This window comes from Bufo bufo, chromosome 1 (genome assembly GCF_905171765.1).
Source record: "Bufo bufo chromosome 1, aBufBuf1.1, whole genome shotgun sequence".
Lineage (NCBI taxonomy): Eukaryota > Metazoa > Chordata > Amphibia > Anura > Bufonidae > Bufo > Bufo bufo.
This window is the reverse complement of record NC_053389.1, coordinates 753893321-753908614: the sequence shown is the minus strand read 5'-3', so window position 1 is coordinate 753908614 and position 15294 is coordinate 753893321. Positions and strand designations below refer to the sequence as shown.

At 44.3% G+C, this 15294-nt stretch overlaps 1 protein-coding gene across 1 annotated transcript; it reads right to left on the bottom strand.

Annotated features, from left to right (window-relative positions):
- Window positions 1-11084: 11084 nt before the first annotated feature.
- On the bottom strand, window positions 11085-15025 carry LOC120987196 (protein kinase C delta type-like; the record flags this gene model as incomplete). The annotated part of the gene is made up of 5 exons (XM_040415797.1): window positions 11085-11247; window positions 11601-11730; window positions 12632-12769; window positions 14283-14484; window positions 15003-15025. Coding segments are annotated over 5 exons (579 nt in total), but the record flags the coding sequence as incomplete, so codon positions are not given.
- Window positions 15026-15294: the final 269 nt, after the last annotated feature.

Sequence of the window (15294 nt, the reverse complement as noted above, 5' to 3'; positions counted from 1 at the left end):
TTTCTGTCAACCTTCTCATTGGTCAGTCTCGGGACTTCCTGCTCAGTGATTGGTCGCGTTCCGTCAGTCCACCTGACAAGGCTTATGTCTTCCTCTACCTGCAGCTGTGAGAAACTAGCGCTAGATGGCGCCAGAGTAGCTGAGGTAGGCGCTGGTGATGAATGCGATGTAGAGGATGGTGCGGTTATCTGAATGTGATTCCATCATGTGAGGCGCTGGGTACAAATCCCACCACTACCTGTGTATCTGCCTCTCTTCCCGGCTCTAACTAAATATCTATCTATTATATTATCTATCTATCTCATATCTATCTATCTATCTATCTATCTATCTATCTATCTATCTATCTATTTATTATCTGTCTATCTATCTATCTCATATCTATCTATCTATCTATCTATCTATCTCCTATCTATCTATCTCATATCTATCTATTTATCTATCTATCTATCTATCTATCTATCTAAAGACAGCAATAAGCTGTCGAAACGTCGCCTGACTTTGGGTCTATTAAACCACCGTTTGCCTTTAATTTCCTGGAGTGCTGCTGGCTATTTTTTACCTCTATCTATCTATCTATCTATCTATCTATCTATCTATCTATCTATCTATCTCATTATCTATCTATCTCCTATCTATCTATCTATCTATCTATCTATTATCTATCTATCTATCTATTATCTATCTATCTATCTATCTATCTATCTATCTATCTATCTATCTATCTATCTATTATCTATCTATCTATTATCTATCTATCTATCTATCTATCTATCTATCTATTATCTATCTATCTATCTATTATCTATCTATTATCTATCTATCTATCTGTCTATCTATCTTTCTATCTATCTATCTATCTATCTATCTATCTATCTATCTATCTATCTACGGTATCTCTCTCTCTCTCTCATATCTATCTAGGCACAGGAGCACAGTCAGTTAGGTGATACTCGGGTGCAGTCCCTTTGGGACAATAGGCAGTAGTCCATCCACTAAAAGATCCAAAATGTAAAGCTGAGGCAGCGCTCCGAATGTAGTGAATGGGTGTTGGACCTGTTTATTCCCAAGGCAGCGTTTCAGCCCAGTACAAGGAGGCCTTTGTCCAGTAATGGTGCCATGTGCGGCTTTATATACATATGTGATTAGGGGTTAATCAGTGAAATGAATTAACGGAAGAGCAGTAAAATGCTCTATGTGTATACATGATTCACTCGACAATGGATACAAGTGTCAATGGTGTCAGGTCTGTTCATGATTGGATCTAATCAAACACAGAAAAGTGCATGGTGTACAGTATAGCATAAAGTGCACAGTGCATTAAGGGTTAAAAGCTCGGCTGTCCTTAGTGCTAGTCCATCTGGTAACGCAGCTACAGCTGTAAATTCATAATGAAGATTACATATCTAGGCTCACCCTATAAAGTTCCGAAAGGCTGGACTCACTGCGCAGGCGCGTGATGGAGCTCAGCCGCCCGTCCAATCATATGTACAATTAAACACCCATAGAAGTTCTTTATAGGGTGAGCCTAGATATGTAATCTTCATTATGAATTTACAGCTGTAGCTGCGTTACCAGATGGACTAGCACCAAGGACAGCCGAGCTTTTAACCCTTAATGCGCTGTGCACTTTATGCTATACTGTACACCATGCACTTTTCTGTGTTTGATTAGATCCAATCATGAACAGGGGGCGTCGCTAGGTTAAAACATTCGGGGCCTGGGCCCCGGATGTTTTGTCCCAGGCCCCGAATGTCCTGCCTGCCTGCTAGATACAACTGTATTGCCGTACACAGAACAGCAATACAATTGAATCTAATACACTGGGAAGAGGTGAAGGACCTGTGGTGACATCACAGGTCATGTGATCAGCAAAACAGGCTGTGATAGGATTACCTGGATGATGTCACCATCATGTGACCAGTGCAGGATTGGACCGGAGTGAAGAGGAGAAGGAGCCTAATGCTGATGTCTATACATGAGGAGAGGTAAGTGAGGGGAGAGGCAGAGCAATGCTGGGGGTTGTAGTTATTTAACTAGGATGTATGTTAGGGCTGAAGGGAAGGATGTTATTGACATGGAACTGTGTGCTTGAGGTGGCTGGGGGAGGGAGTGATGTTATTTACATGGGACTGTATGTTGAAAGTGGATGGTGGGGGGAATGATGTTTATGTACATGGGACTTAATGTTTAGGCTATGTTCACACTTGCGTTTGGGGATCCGCTTGTGAGATCCGTTTCAAGGCTCTCACAAGCAGCCCCAAATGCATCAGTTTAACCCTAATGCATTCTGAATGGATGCGGATCCATTCAGAATGCATTCGTTCGGCTCCGTACTGCACCCCGTTCCGTTTTGGAGGCGGACCCCAAAATGCTGCAAGCAGCGTTTTTGTGTCCGCGTGGCCTTGCGAAGCCAAACGGATCCGTCCTGACAATGTAAGTAAATGGGGACGGATCCCTTTGCATTGACACAAAATGGTGCAATTGTAAACGGATCCGTCCCCCATTGACTTTCAATGTAAGTCAGGACGGATCCATATTGGGACTTAGAAATTCAAATCTAATACAAACGAATCGGTCCTGAACGGATGCATTCGTTTGTATTATCGGTGCGGATCCGTCCTGTACAAGTACAGGACAGATCCGCACGAACGCAAGTGTGAAAGTAGCCTTAGGGGGTGATGTTTACATGGGATTGTGCGTTGGAGGCGGCTGGGGAGGAGGTGATGTTATTTACATGGGACTGTATGGTGGAGGGAGGAGTATAACTGCAGGGGGCACTGCAGATCCAGGGGACATTATAGGCGGTCTTATTACTACTGGGGGCTCTATAGGAGGGTCTTATAGATCCGCCTTATTTCTACTAAGCGCACTATGGGGGCCTTATTACTACTGAGGGGTCTGTAGGGAGCTTTATTACCACTGGGGGAACAATAGGGGGCCTTATTTCTACTGGGGGCTCTGTGAGGGCATTATTAATATGGGAGGGCTCTTGTAATAATGGGGGCATTGTTGAGGAGCATTATCACGGTTGGGGCAGTGTTACTAATGAGGGCATTCTAGAAGGGAATTACTATTGGTGGGACTATGAGGAGCACTATTACTATGGGGGGGGGGGCAGTAATGTTTCTTCAGGATAGTATTTGGGGGTATTGGGGGGGGGGGGGGGAGGGGCGTAACTAAAGGCTCATGGGCTCCGGTGCAAGAGTTCAGCTTGGGCCCCCCTTCCCTCAGTGCTTTGTGTGTCTTCTTATGTGGCACAAGTGTCTTTGGGCCCCTTCATGCTCCTGGGCCCGGTAGCGACTGCTACCTCTGCACCCCCTATAGCTACACCCCTGGGGGGGGGGGCAGATCAAGCAGCAGGATAACACTGTGGGGACTCCAGTTGGGGGATAATGATAGAATGTGAGGAAGCTAAGATGTCTGTGTGTCACACTCTGCAGAGACGAGGCGGCTGAGAGAAGTTGTCCAGACTGAGTGGAGAAGATGATGAGAGAGAAGATCTACAGAGAAGATGATGACAGAGAGGAGACGTCACCTGGAGGCCCTGGACGTGACCGGTAAGTGCTGCTGTATAGCAAGTACAGCAAAGTGCGGGGGGGGGGGGGGGGGGGGGGGGATCCAGGGGGCCCAAGTAAATTCTTGCCCAGGGTCCAATAAATATTAAAGACGGCCCTGGAAGCATGGCACCCTATAATGGGTCAGAATCATCGCTGAATCTCCCATTGAAATCAATAGGAAGCTGAAAAAAACAGCTCCATGTAAATGCATTGTTTGTGCATTTTTATGCACAGATCAGCTTTGTATTGAAGCGAACACTCATTTGTTAAAAAGAAAGATGCATCAAAAACCACACAAAAAACGTGTGTTTTTTGTGCTAAAAAAACCACGCAGATTCTGCGCTGATTTTTTAACTTGTTCTTTAAAATCAGTTGTGTGAACTGGCCGGACACATTTGAATATTTTACCCACATAAAAGCAGCAACAGTCCCGCTGCAATGAACCTAGATGTGGGATTTCCACGTGTCAGATCAGAGCTCATGTCGATTTTGGCGCAGATTCTGCACCCACATCTGCGTGAAATTCATATACCAGACGTGTAAAGGGAGTTTGACACAATGCTGGAAATCCATGTTGTGTTGGGTGGAAACGCAGACGATTAGCCCTATTGAATGACAAGGGTTGCGTTCCTGCAGAAAATCCAAGGGTTCGATCCCAGAAATACATGTCTCATCTGTTATATTTCCAGAGCAACCAAAAAGTGGTTGTTTGGTTTGATTTAAGATGTTATTTACATGAATTATCTATCTCTAACCGACCCCCTGATGAACCCTAGTGGGGAAATGCGTTGGGGTTAAAAAATACCATTGACATCATATTTAACATATATGGTTCTACAGGGCTAGACAGGGCAGGTACGGGGACAGGGAGATCCCACCATAAGGGATTATCCCTGGGCAAAGGTGTATCTAGGGCTGGCACAGGGAGAGAGCTACCCCCAGCACCTATTCAAGTGCCCCAGCCTTCCCCTAACCTATATCTATTACCAATTTCATAAGTGCCCGTGTGGAATCTGTACTATCTATACGGCATCAAACTCACCTATTCACGGTGGTAGCTGGGCGGCATCTTGTCCTCACTTTCCTAAGGTCACCCAGATATCACAGGGTGATTTATTATCTTTTAGATAGAATTAATAAAAGTTATATTTTAAAAAGGATCCAATACTCTAAGATAATACTAAATCAGATACACTCCTCAACACTAAAATTGAAACACCAAGAGGGACAAGCCTTAAAGTTATGGAAATCGAGGAAGTAGCAGGAGTTGCTAAGATTGGCAAATTATTGGTTTTTCTAGCACCTAGCTCCAATCTATGACATGTAGGGGAAGGGCATAAAAGCCAGATTTAGAGCAAGTTTTTTTAGCCCCATGAAACCTCAAAAGTCATGTGAGATGATTGTGCGTTGTCTCCTGTTCGTTGACATGCCACTTAGGGACAGAATCTTTTGAACTGAGAGACTTTGGTTTATCACTCTGGCAGATCACTACACGCCTAGACTGTTCAACGTTGTGTGTCCTGTGGTTGGGCGAATAACTATGAACTGGAATGACAGCAAGAGGTGCACAGAGGCGAACCGCTGCACGGACGGATTGTCTTTAAAAAAAGGCATGTAGTGATCCATTCTGTAATGCCAGTGCAATTGGACATCACATCCCAAGCCTAGGGTTGCAAACAGTGTCTGCACAAACCATCAGAAGACGTTTGCACGACATTGGGCTTGGAGCCAGACGTCCAGCTACAGGTGTTCCATCTTGCTACGCTCTCAAATGCTAGCATGGTGCACAAGAAGATGGCAATGGAGGCTGGAATGGAGGTCTATCCTCTTCATTAATGAGTCCCACTTTTGTCTTGGAGGCAACAACAGCCTCTGGAAACCATTTGGACAATGCCATGAAGAGGCCTTCACAAGGGAACATCACACCAGTCCCACTGGTGATAATGATGTGGGGTGGCATAATGTATGGTAGCGGAACCCTCTAGTCTTCATTTCGGATACACCAGATGGTGGGCTGTTTTTTGACAGGACAACACCAGGCCAAATGTTGCTCGTGTAGCAAATTTTCAGAGAGGATCCCAGCAAATTCTGGGTGGGATATATGTAATCCACACCCAGAAGTAGCCATTCTGGACCTTGTTTGGGGTGTGTCTGTGCATAATGCCCCAAATCAAAACAAATGTTGGTAAGAATGCTTTACTCAGCAATTTTTATCAAAGTGTTACCATAAAAAGTTCCTGCATCACTACAGTGTGTTCTAGATACCGGCTCTGATATTCACTCTCCATGTTTTGTAGAAGAATTGATGGTTTTATCTTCTCTTCCACTGTGTTCTTGTATCTCCATTATGAAGAGAGACAATTCTGTATAAATGTGACCTGGTTACTAACATCCTAGGTACATTATAAGGTGAATGTGAATGTGGCCCCTGCTGTGATCTGTAATAGTGATTATATTCATTCTTTACAGAAATCCTCAAATCCTACAGGTATTACGTTTTTATCTTCTATACTGATGTCCTCAGTTAAAAAATTGCTGAATACAGATGAATATTGGATATTAACCACCTAACAGTTTTGCCTGAGCTCACTTCGGGCTTTGGAAAATGCACTTGAAGGGGTTGTCCAGCCATTATTATTGATGACTTATCATCAGGATAGGTCATCAATATCTGATCTGCACCTCCGCCCATCAGCTGTTAGAAGAGCAGGCGGCGCTCCATGTGAGTGCTGCTTCCTCTTCATTACACTGCACTTTGTCCAGTGTAATACAAGTACCCACTTCATTCAAGTGCTTATAATTACACTGCGCCACTGCTACAGGGGAAACAAGACATAGTGTGATGACGAGGATTGTTGGGGGAGCCCGGTGTCGGACCCCGCCGATCAGATATTGATGACCTATCCTGAAGATAGGTCATCAATATTAACTGCTGGACAACAACTTTAAATGTTCTGCCCCAGCACAGCTTGAGGAAAACGAGAAAGAGGAGGGAGGACTTCTTTAACTGCTGATATCTCTGGATTGTTAGCAGCTGGGCCTGGTCTTGTTTGAAAGCTGGCATTCAAGACTAGAATAACAACATTAGCACAACATCAGCAGGAGATGTCGCTGTTAGAAATACAGCCAAGAATAAACTCTGTAAAACGTGCTTTTACTTTCACTTTCAGAGGCATTCACCGAATCCTTATTTCTAACAGTGATATCTTCCCATGTAGTAAAGAAAAGGCAGTGGTTCTGGTATTTTTTGAAAGTTTAGAATGCCAACTTTTAAACAATACAAATATCTCTAGCTGCTACAAAATCAGAGAAATGAGCAGCTAAAGCATTCTGGAGGAGGAGGGGGCAGTTGGGGAGCTGAAAGCCTGCAGGAGTAAAAAATAAAAATATATAGAAATTTGGCATTATTATCATTTTACTGAATTAAATAATAAAATTAACCCCTTAGTGACCAGCCTGTTTTGGGACTTACTGACCAAGCGTTTTTCTTCCTTTTTTCATTGTCGCGTTCCAAGAGCTATAACTTTTTTTAGATTTTCGTCTATATAGCTTTATGAGGACTTGTTTTTTTGCAGGACAAGTTGCAGTTTTTAATGGCGCCATTTTTGGGTACACATAACTTTCTGATTAACTTTTATTAACTCTTTCTGGGAGGGAGAAAAACAGCAATACTGCCACTCTGTTTTTACATTATAAATTTTACGGCATAAATTTTTTGGTATAAATAACATAATATATTTATTCTCTGGGTCAGTACAATTACAGTGATACCAAATACATATAGTTATTTTTTTACATTTTACTACTTTTCCGCAAACAAAACCATAAAAAAAAAATATATGTTTTTGCATTGCCGCTTCCCAAGACCCATAAGTCTTTTATTTTTCTTTCTATGGAGTTGTGTGAGGACTTGATTTTTGCGGACGACTTGTATTTTTCACTGATATAATTTTGGAGTAAATGGCGCTTTTTGATTGCTTGTTATTACGTTTTTTCGGTGGCAACTAAGAATAAATAAGCATTTCTGTCTTTTTTTTTTCTTTTACGGCGTTTACCGTAGGGGATAATTTACATGATATTTATGTAGTCCGGGTAGTTACGGACGCGGCAATACCAAACATATTGGGATTTTTTTTTTTTGCCATTTTTTTCATTGAAAAGCGTATTTTCAATAGATAAAAAAAGCGTAATTTTTTTAATGGTATTTTTTAAATTGAATAAATGAGTTTTTTTAAAAAAATTTTACCACTTAATAGTCCCACAAGGGGACTATAACAGACAGCTTCTTGATTGCTTTTAAAATGCAATGCACTATCCCTATAGTGCAGTGGTGGGCAAACTTTTTGAGCCAAATATCGCCAAAACCACAATTGAAATTTATTTCGAGAGCCACATTTTTAAAACCTAAAATATTGCGTCAACAGTACCAGTGAGGACTATTAGGGCTCATGCACACGACCGTGTGCCCGCCGTTGCCATCTTGCAGGCCGCATACGGCGGGTCCGCAATACACGGGCACTTACTTTTATTAAACTTGTCTGCAGATGTGGATGTAATGTGGATGACGCACTTATGGGGGATATCTGTGGATGACGCACTTATGGGGGATATCTGTGGATGACGCACTTATGGGGGATATCTGTGGATGACGCACTTATGGGGGATATCTGTGGATGACGCACTTATGGGGGATATCTGTGGATGACGCACTTATGGGGGATATCTGTGGATGACGCACTTATGGGGGATATCTGTGGATGACGCACTTATGGGGGATTTCTGTGGATGACGCACTTTTGGGGGATTTCTGTGGATGACGCACTTTTGGGGGATTTCTGTGGATGACGCACTTATGGGGGATATCTGTGGATGACGCACTTATGGGGGATATCTGTGGATGACGCACTTATGAGGGATATCTGTGGATGACGCACTTATGGGAGATATCTGTGGAGGGCACCTATGGGGGATATCTGTGGATGACACATATATAGCATAAGATGCTATATAAGTGCCCTCCACAGATATCCCCTATAAGTCCCCTCCACAGATATCCCCCATAAGTGCCCTCCACAGATATCCCCCATAAGTGCCCTCCAGTAAGTAAAGTAATGTATTAGTGGGGGGGAAGGGAGGAGGCAGGGACACTTGCGGTGGGGCCGGTGCACACACCGGGGGCAGCTTCTACCTTTCTTCTGCCGGACATTTCGCTCCTCTTGGACCTGAGCGGCGGTCTCTTTACCACTCCTCACATGGCCGGTGTTCTGCTGAAAGTCCACCGCTGCCCGCCCTTCTGCTGCTGTGCGCAGCGTGACATCTCACCCTCCGTCATGCGCCTCCTGCCCCGCCTGCCTGCTTCATTCATAAAGTGGAAGGAGCAGACAGATGGGGCAGGAGGCGCATGACGGACATTTTGCAAGCTTGAGCGGCGCGATATGACTGCGCGGCCGCCCACCCGCCAGCCCGAACCAAAGAGCCGCATCTAAGGATCAAAAGAGCCGCTTGTGGCTCGCGAGCCGCACTTTTCCGACCACTGCTATAGTGTATTGCATTTTAATGGCAATGCTATTCTAACTTGACCAGCAGGCTGCGCCAGAGAGGCGCAGCCTTCTGGAAATTACTAAAGGCCCCAGGCAGCCTTCACACACATCGGCACCCCGCGATCGTATTTGCGGGGTGCCAATAGGAGACAGAGGGAGTTTGCTCCCTCTTACAGCACTTTACATGCGGCGGGGGCCATTACCCGCGGCATGTAAAGTGTTAAACAGCCCGGATCGGCACTCCTGCCGGTCCGGGCTGTTAGAGCAGGGCTGCAGCTTTCATGTGCAGCGTTCACCTGTGCAGCGCTTAGACTGGGCCGCCGTAAAAAAAAGCGGAGGCCCAGCCTAAGGCCCCGTAGTTACCGCCGTAAAAACATGTATGGGTGGTCACTAAGGGGTTAAAAGTTATGACTTCTGGAACACAAAGGGGAAAATGTTACTGGTCCTTAAGATTAAATTAATTATGTCACTAAGGGACGAAAAATGCAATTGTGTCCCATGAGTTGTGCGCCAACAGGATTTACTTCAGACACATAATAAAAATCTCAAATAAGAAAGTTACATTTTTGGGAGGGTTTTTCCAATTTTAATGTGACTGTTAGGAGGTTAATCTTCTTTACCATGAACTCGTATGTTCTCTTTTTACTTACAGAAAGTAGAGCAGAAACTTAATATGTAATCATATGAGGAGACCAGTGAAATACAGCCCTGAGCAGCACATGGCTCGTCAGTGGAAATAAAACCAGGCACACAACGATATAGGGGGGAATAGAGAATTTTATTTTATTTATAATTTTATTAATGATGGGACAGAAGATTTGGTGTAAATACCAAATCAAAGTCAAGGATATGTTAGATCCATTGACTTTTATTGATTCAGGGGAAGGCGAAAAAACCCCCTGTAGGGGGAAAAATTCCTTCCCGACTCCGCTTAGGGCAGTCAGACTATTTCCCTGGATCAGATATAATCCAGAGGAAGGCGAAAAAACCTCACTGAGCCTCAGCCATCAGCTTCACATGAGGGAAAATTCCTTCCCGACTCCACGCATGGCAGTCAGATTAGTCCCTGAATCAATTACTAAATAATCTGTCCACAAAAGGTGGTCCGAATTGTACTTTTGATTAGGGGAATGGCTGAATTGGGGGAAGGGCAACTGTGTTGATCCACAGGAAGGTGAGAAAAAACCCCTTTATGACATTTGCCAATCTGTCCTGATCTAAGGGGAAAAACACTCCTTCCTGACTGCAAATATGGCAGTGGGCATATAGTCCCTGGATCAAATGCCCGTACACATACTCACAGTCATCCAGCGCTGATCTGTGAGATCCAGGACCAGTGTCCTCTCTCATCAAGTGTCTTCTTCTAGATGTTTTCTTCAGCCCAGTGCCAATCGCAGGTCCTGTTGTCATAGTTCTTCATGGTCTTCACCCTGTAGGATATATGACAGGATGAATCAGTACAGATACCACAAGATGTGGTATAATATATAAAGACTGAGTGCTCATGTGAAGATGAGGGATTGTACACAACCATTTAAGGCACCAGGCACATGATTATATTTTTGGTCCACATCTGAATGTATTTTTTGCAGATCACAGGCGGATCCAATCCTTATGGGGCCACAATAAATGCAGACAGCACATGGATGTCATCCGTCTGTCCGCATCCATGCAGCCGTATGTAACCCTGCAAAAAATACAATAGAACATATCCTATTCTTCGATTTGTGGATAAGAATAGTAATTTTTACAATATGGCGGGACATACGGAACGGGAAAATGCTGGTATCCATGTTTTGTGGACCGCAAAACACATTCGGTCGTGTACATGAAGCCTAATGGTCAGAAAACTGAAGCTACACATTTGGAGCACCTTCAATCTTGAATCATTAGGAAATTCATACAGCTGTATAGGAACACCACTTATTTCCAGCTATATACCTGGGTCTGTTCTTCTGTCCGTCTCCAGGAGCTCAGGAGGACATATTGCTCTGATGACATTAGAGCGGGTGGAGGGTTTACCGGGTGACAAATGAAAACCCTCTGAAAATGGCCTGATGTTTAGATGGTAAAGGTCCCTTCTTGGCCGCTGCTGCCTCCATTGTGCCCAGGTTGAATTGCCTGGCACAGCGTTGAGGTGTAGATGGCTAAAAGCAAATAAATAGATGAAAATGAGGATATGACCATCACAAGCGGTCACAGACCTGATATGAAGCTTCTGGTGGTAGTATTATCACATATAATATGATCACCTTATGTACTCATCCTCCACCATAATAAGATATAGTCTTTCTGGAGGAGTATAAAGCATCTTACATGCCATCTTACTCATTCAACAACTATCGATGTGGGCGTGGTTTATCGGTTTGGGGGCGTGGTCAGTGAGGTCCGGCTTTCTGAGGTGAAGCCAGTAGCCACCCTATATCAAGCCCCTGACATTGAGAATCCTGTACAGTATATAACGTGTATGTAGAGCAGGGAAGAGCTTCTCTTCATGTACTTACTACAGGGATGTGTGGTGGGGCCATCCGAAGGGCTTCCACAGAGACCCAGTCAATATGCTGGAAGAAATGATGGCCTCGGATGTTCCCGTGGACTCCTAAGCGCTTGGCAGGATCTTTCTGGAGGAGCTGAAAATGAGGAATGTAATTATAACTTAGTGACTATAACGACTAATGAACACAATGACCAATCAGACTCCAGATCTTACATTTTCAGAGGCTAGCTGGGAAATGAAATCTGCAATCTGATTGGCTTCTTACATTTTCAGAGGCTAGCTGGGAAACAAAATCTGCAATCTGATTGGCTTCTTACATTTTCAGAGGCTAGCTGGGAAACGAAATCTGCAATCTGATTGGCTTCTTACATTTTCAGAGGCTAGCTGGGAAATGAAATCTGCAATCTGATTGGCTTCCCTGGGCGACTTCTCACTTGTCTTCTCTTGTAGTAGTTTTGATACATTTTGCCTAATGTTTATTCTGTCTGAATGCTGGACTCAGGCTGTAGTGTCAGCAATGGGAGATTTTAGAAATCTGTGGCTTCTTGTTACATAAACTCCGAGGGGTGGACTAAGTGTGTAGACATGTCCTCAGTACATTAACTACACGTACCAGGCTCTTACTTTAAAGGGAAACCAATTATCCATTAGGTCAGTAATTCCCAAAAATGTTACCATGGGAGAATAGAAATGATATTTCCTGCTGCTCCTATGTAACCTGGCTCCAGGGCAGTCCTTGGAGCTCTTGGCAGACATTTGTGCTATTGCTGAGTCTGTGCTGGAGAAGTTGTGGCTCCAGCATCCTACTGGGCATCCTCTCTGGTGGAGACCAGTGTTGTCACCTTGTATACTACAGAAGTGCTGGTTGTGTATTGCTATCCTGAGGGGCGACCCCTCCTGAACACTACAGTGGTGAGTATTAGTGAAGGAGATCATGGTGCACTATGGGGCATTGTAGGGGGAGATGTCTCCTATCACAGGTTGTCATGTAACATTGTATACAGTACAGTAGTGTCATGTAGGAACATACTGACCTTTTTAATGATGTCTTTAGCGCCGGAGCGTGCAAACAGTGCAGGTTGGTAAGTGCACTCACTGGTGATAATTTCATTTAAGATGACACCAAATGAATACCAGTCCACTCCGACGCCATACTCCTCCTTAGCCAGCATCTGCCAGAAAGGAGAGAAGAGTGACTACACGGCTTATACTATAAACCCGCACTGTAGGTGCTCAGGCTGTGGCCATTGCTGGCATAGCGTAGTATTGGGTCACACAAGGTGTTTAGCTGAATGAGGACAAGATGTTCTGCCTCCATCCAGCTGCAGATAAGGCTACTTTCACACTAGCGTTCGGGTGTCCGCTTCTGCGCTCCGTTTGAAGGGGCTCACGAGCGGTCCCGAACGCATCCGTCTGGCCCCAATGCATTCTCAGTGGAGACGGATCCACTGAGAATGCATCCGCCTGCCAGCGTTCAGCCTCCGCTCCGCTCAGTGAGCGGACACCTGAACGCTGCTTGCAGCGTTCGGGTGTCCGCCTGGCCGTGCGGAGGCGAGCGGATCCGTCCAGACTTACAATGTAAGTCAATGGGGGCGGATCCGCTTGAAGATGACACTATATGGCTCAATCTTCAAGCGGATCCGTTCCCCATTGACTTACAATGTAAAGTCTGAACGGATCCGCTCAGACAACTTTCACACTTAGAAAATTTTCTAAGTTTTAATGCAGACGCATCCGTTCTGAACGGATGCGAACGTCTGCATTATCGGAGCGGATCCGTCTGATGAAACATCAGACGGATCCGCTCCGAACGCTAGTGTGAAAGTAGCCTAAACTGTAACCACAAAGTCATCTGCTGCTGTCGGGGCACCTCATACACTCTGTAGAAAAAAGCATGAAAATAACTATTTGCAATAATACAGAAGTATTGCTGTTAAGAGAACACCATAAAAAAACAAAAAAAAACATCTCAACGCCAGAATTGCTGTTTTGTTTTGTTTTTTGTCACAGGGGCATGGTCAGCCACCCATGAATAATTTATCTTTATTTGTGACAGTTTTCTGGTACATTTGAAGCCAGAAATGTACGGACGCTCGGAGATGTCGTAGATTTTTGGTTGGGACATGGACTGCAGGAGCAACACAGGAGATATCAAGACCAGGCAGAAAGTGCGAGTCTTGATAACTCTTCCCCTGTGTCTGTAAAAAGGAATGAGTTAAGATGAGGCATTCATCAATACATAATGATCTGAAGATGAATGATTAATAATAAGAATAATTACCATTATTAAATGGATTTCTGGGTTCAGAATATTTATTATCTTTCTTCAGAATAGGCCATCAGTATCCGATCAGTTGGGGTCTGACTCTCGACATCCCCACCAATCAGCTGTATGAAGGGCCGGGCACTACCTGCAGGTTATTACAGCCTTGTCCCGTTCACGTCAATGAGAAGAAGCTGCAGCAGCCGGCATCAAGTAGATGGCGTGCAGTAATCAATGAGGTAGAGCTCAGACCATCAATGAGGACCCTTCAAACAGGTAATAGGTGGGGGTGCCAAGAGTCGGACCTCCACCAATGTGATATTAATGGCTGAAGCTGAGAATATGCGACCTATATTCCAAACCTGGAAAACCACTTTAATACAAATGGAATGGTGGAAATGAGGAAACCCCCTTTTTCTCACCTCAGGAGCCACATAGCCCTTTGTCCCAGCATATTCGGTGGCTGTGCGGTCTCCAAGCATGTTGTCAAGTGCGAGACCGAAATCCGTGATCTTAATATGGCCCGTCTCAGCCACCAGGATGTTCTCGGGCTTGAGGTCTCTGTGGATGATTCCCTTCGAATGGAGAAATTGGATGCCACACACGAGCTCAGCGGCATAGAATCTGTCAGAAAAGTAACAAAATGAATATAATGCGAGGATAACACAGAAGACTGTTAGACATTCTTACCAATCAGTAAAATAAGAGGCAAAATATATATCTTATCACTGTCAACTGAGGAGGCAATTTCTTATTGCCAGGGCTGCATGGTGGCTTCACATCCCTCACCCCATTAATCAGCTCAGCTATTGGAGGAAACCAGTTCTAGTCACATTCTAGGACAGGTTGCTTGGGACCATTGACCATTCCCATTAGAACCCCTTTAATACCTGAGAATGTGACTAAGGCTTCTTAACATCACACGGGGGAGATCTGTTCTCCTGTATGTCTTTTAATATCAGATGGAGGATCAGAGCCCAAGGAAGAGGGGAACATTCCCTAACATTTCTTCAATCCTTCTTTGGTAGAGAAGAAACGGGGGAGCAGATCTCATCAGTGTGATGTACATGAGGCAGGAAGCTGTGTCTAACATTTCATGGCATCTTCTCACCGTTTAGCTGAGGTTTTGTATCCAGCCTTACCTTGCACTGGGGATGTCAAGCCGCCCCTTCACCCTCAGGAATTGATCAAGGTCCCCGCAGCTCATGTATTCCAGCCCAAGTAGAACAAGCATCTGTGACATAGAAGACACCATTACTGAACCATCAGATCACATTTACACATTTACTGTACAGAATATAGCAGTGGCTTCTGTAATCCTTGAAGGGATATTCCAGTTTCATTAAGTAATGGTTATTCTTTGTATATAGTGAAAGATTATACAGTTTTATAATCTTTCTGTATCAGATTGTCAGTTATGATCTCTGCTTGCAG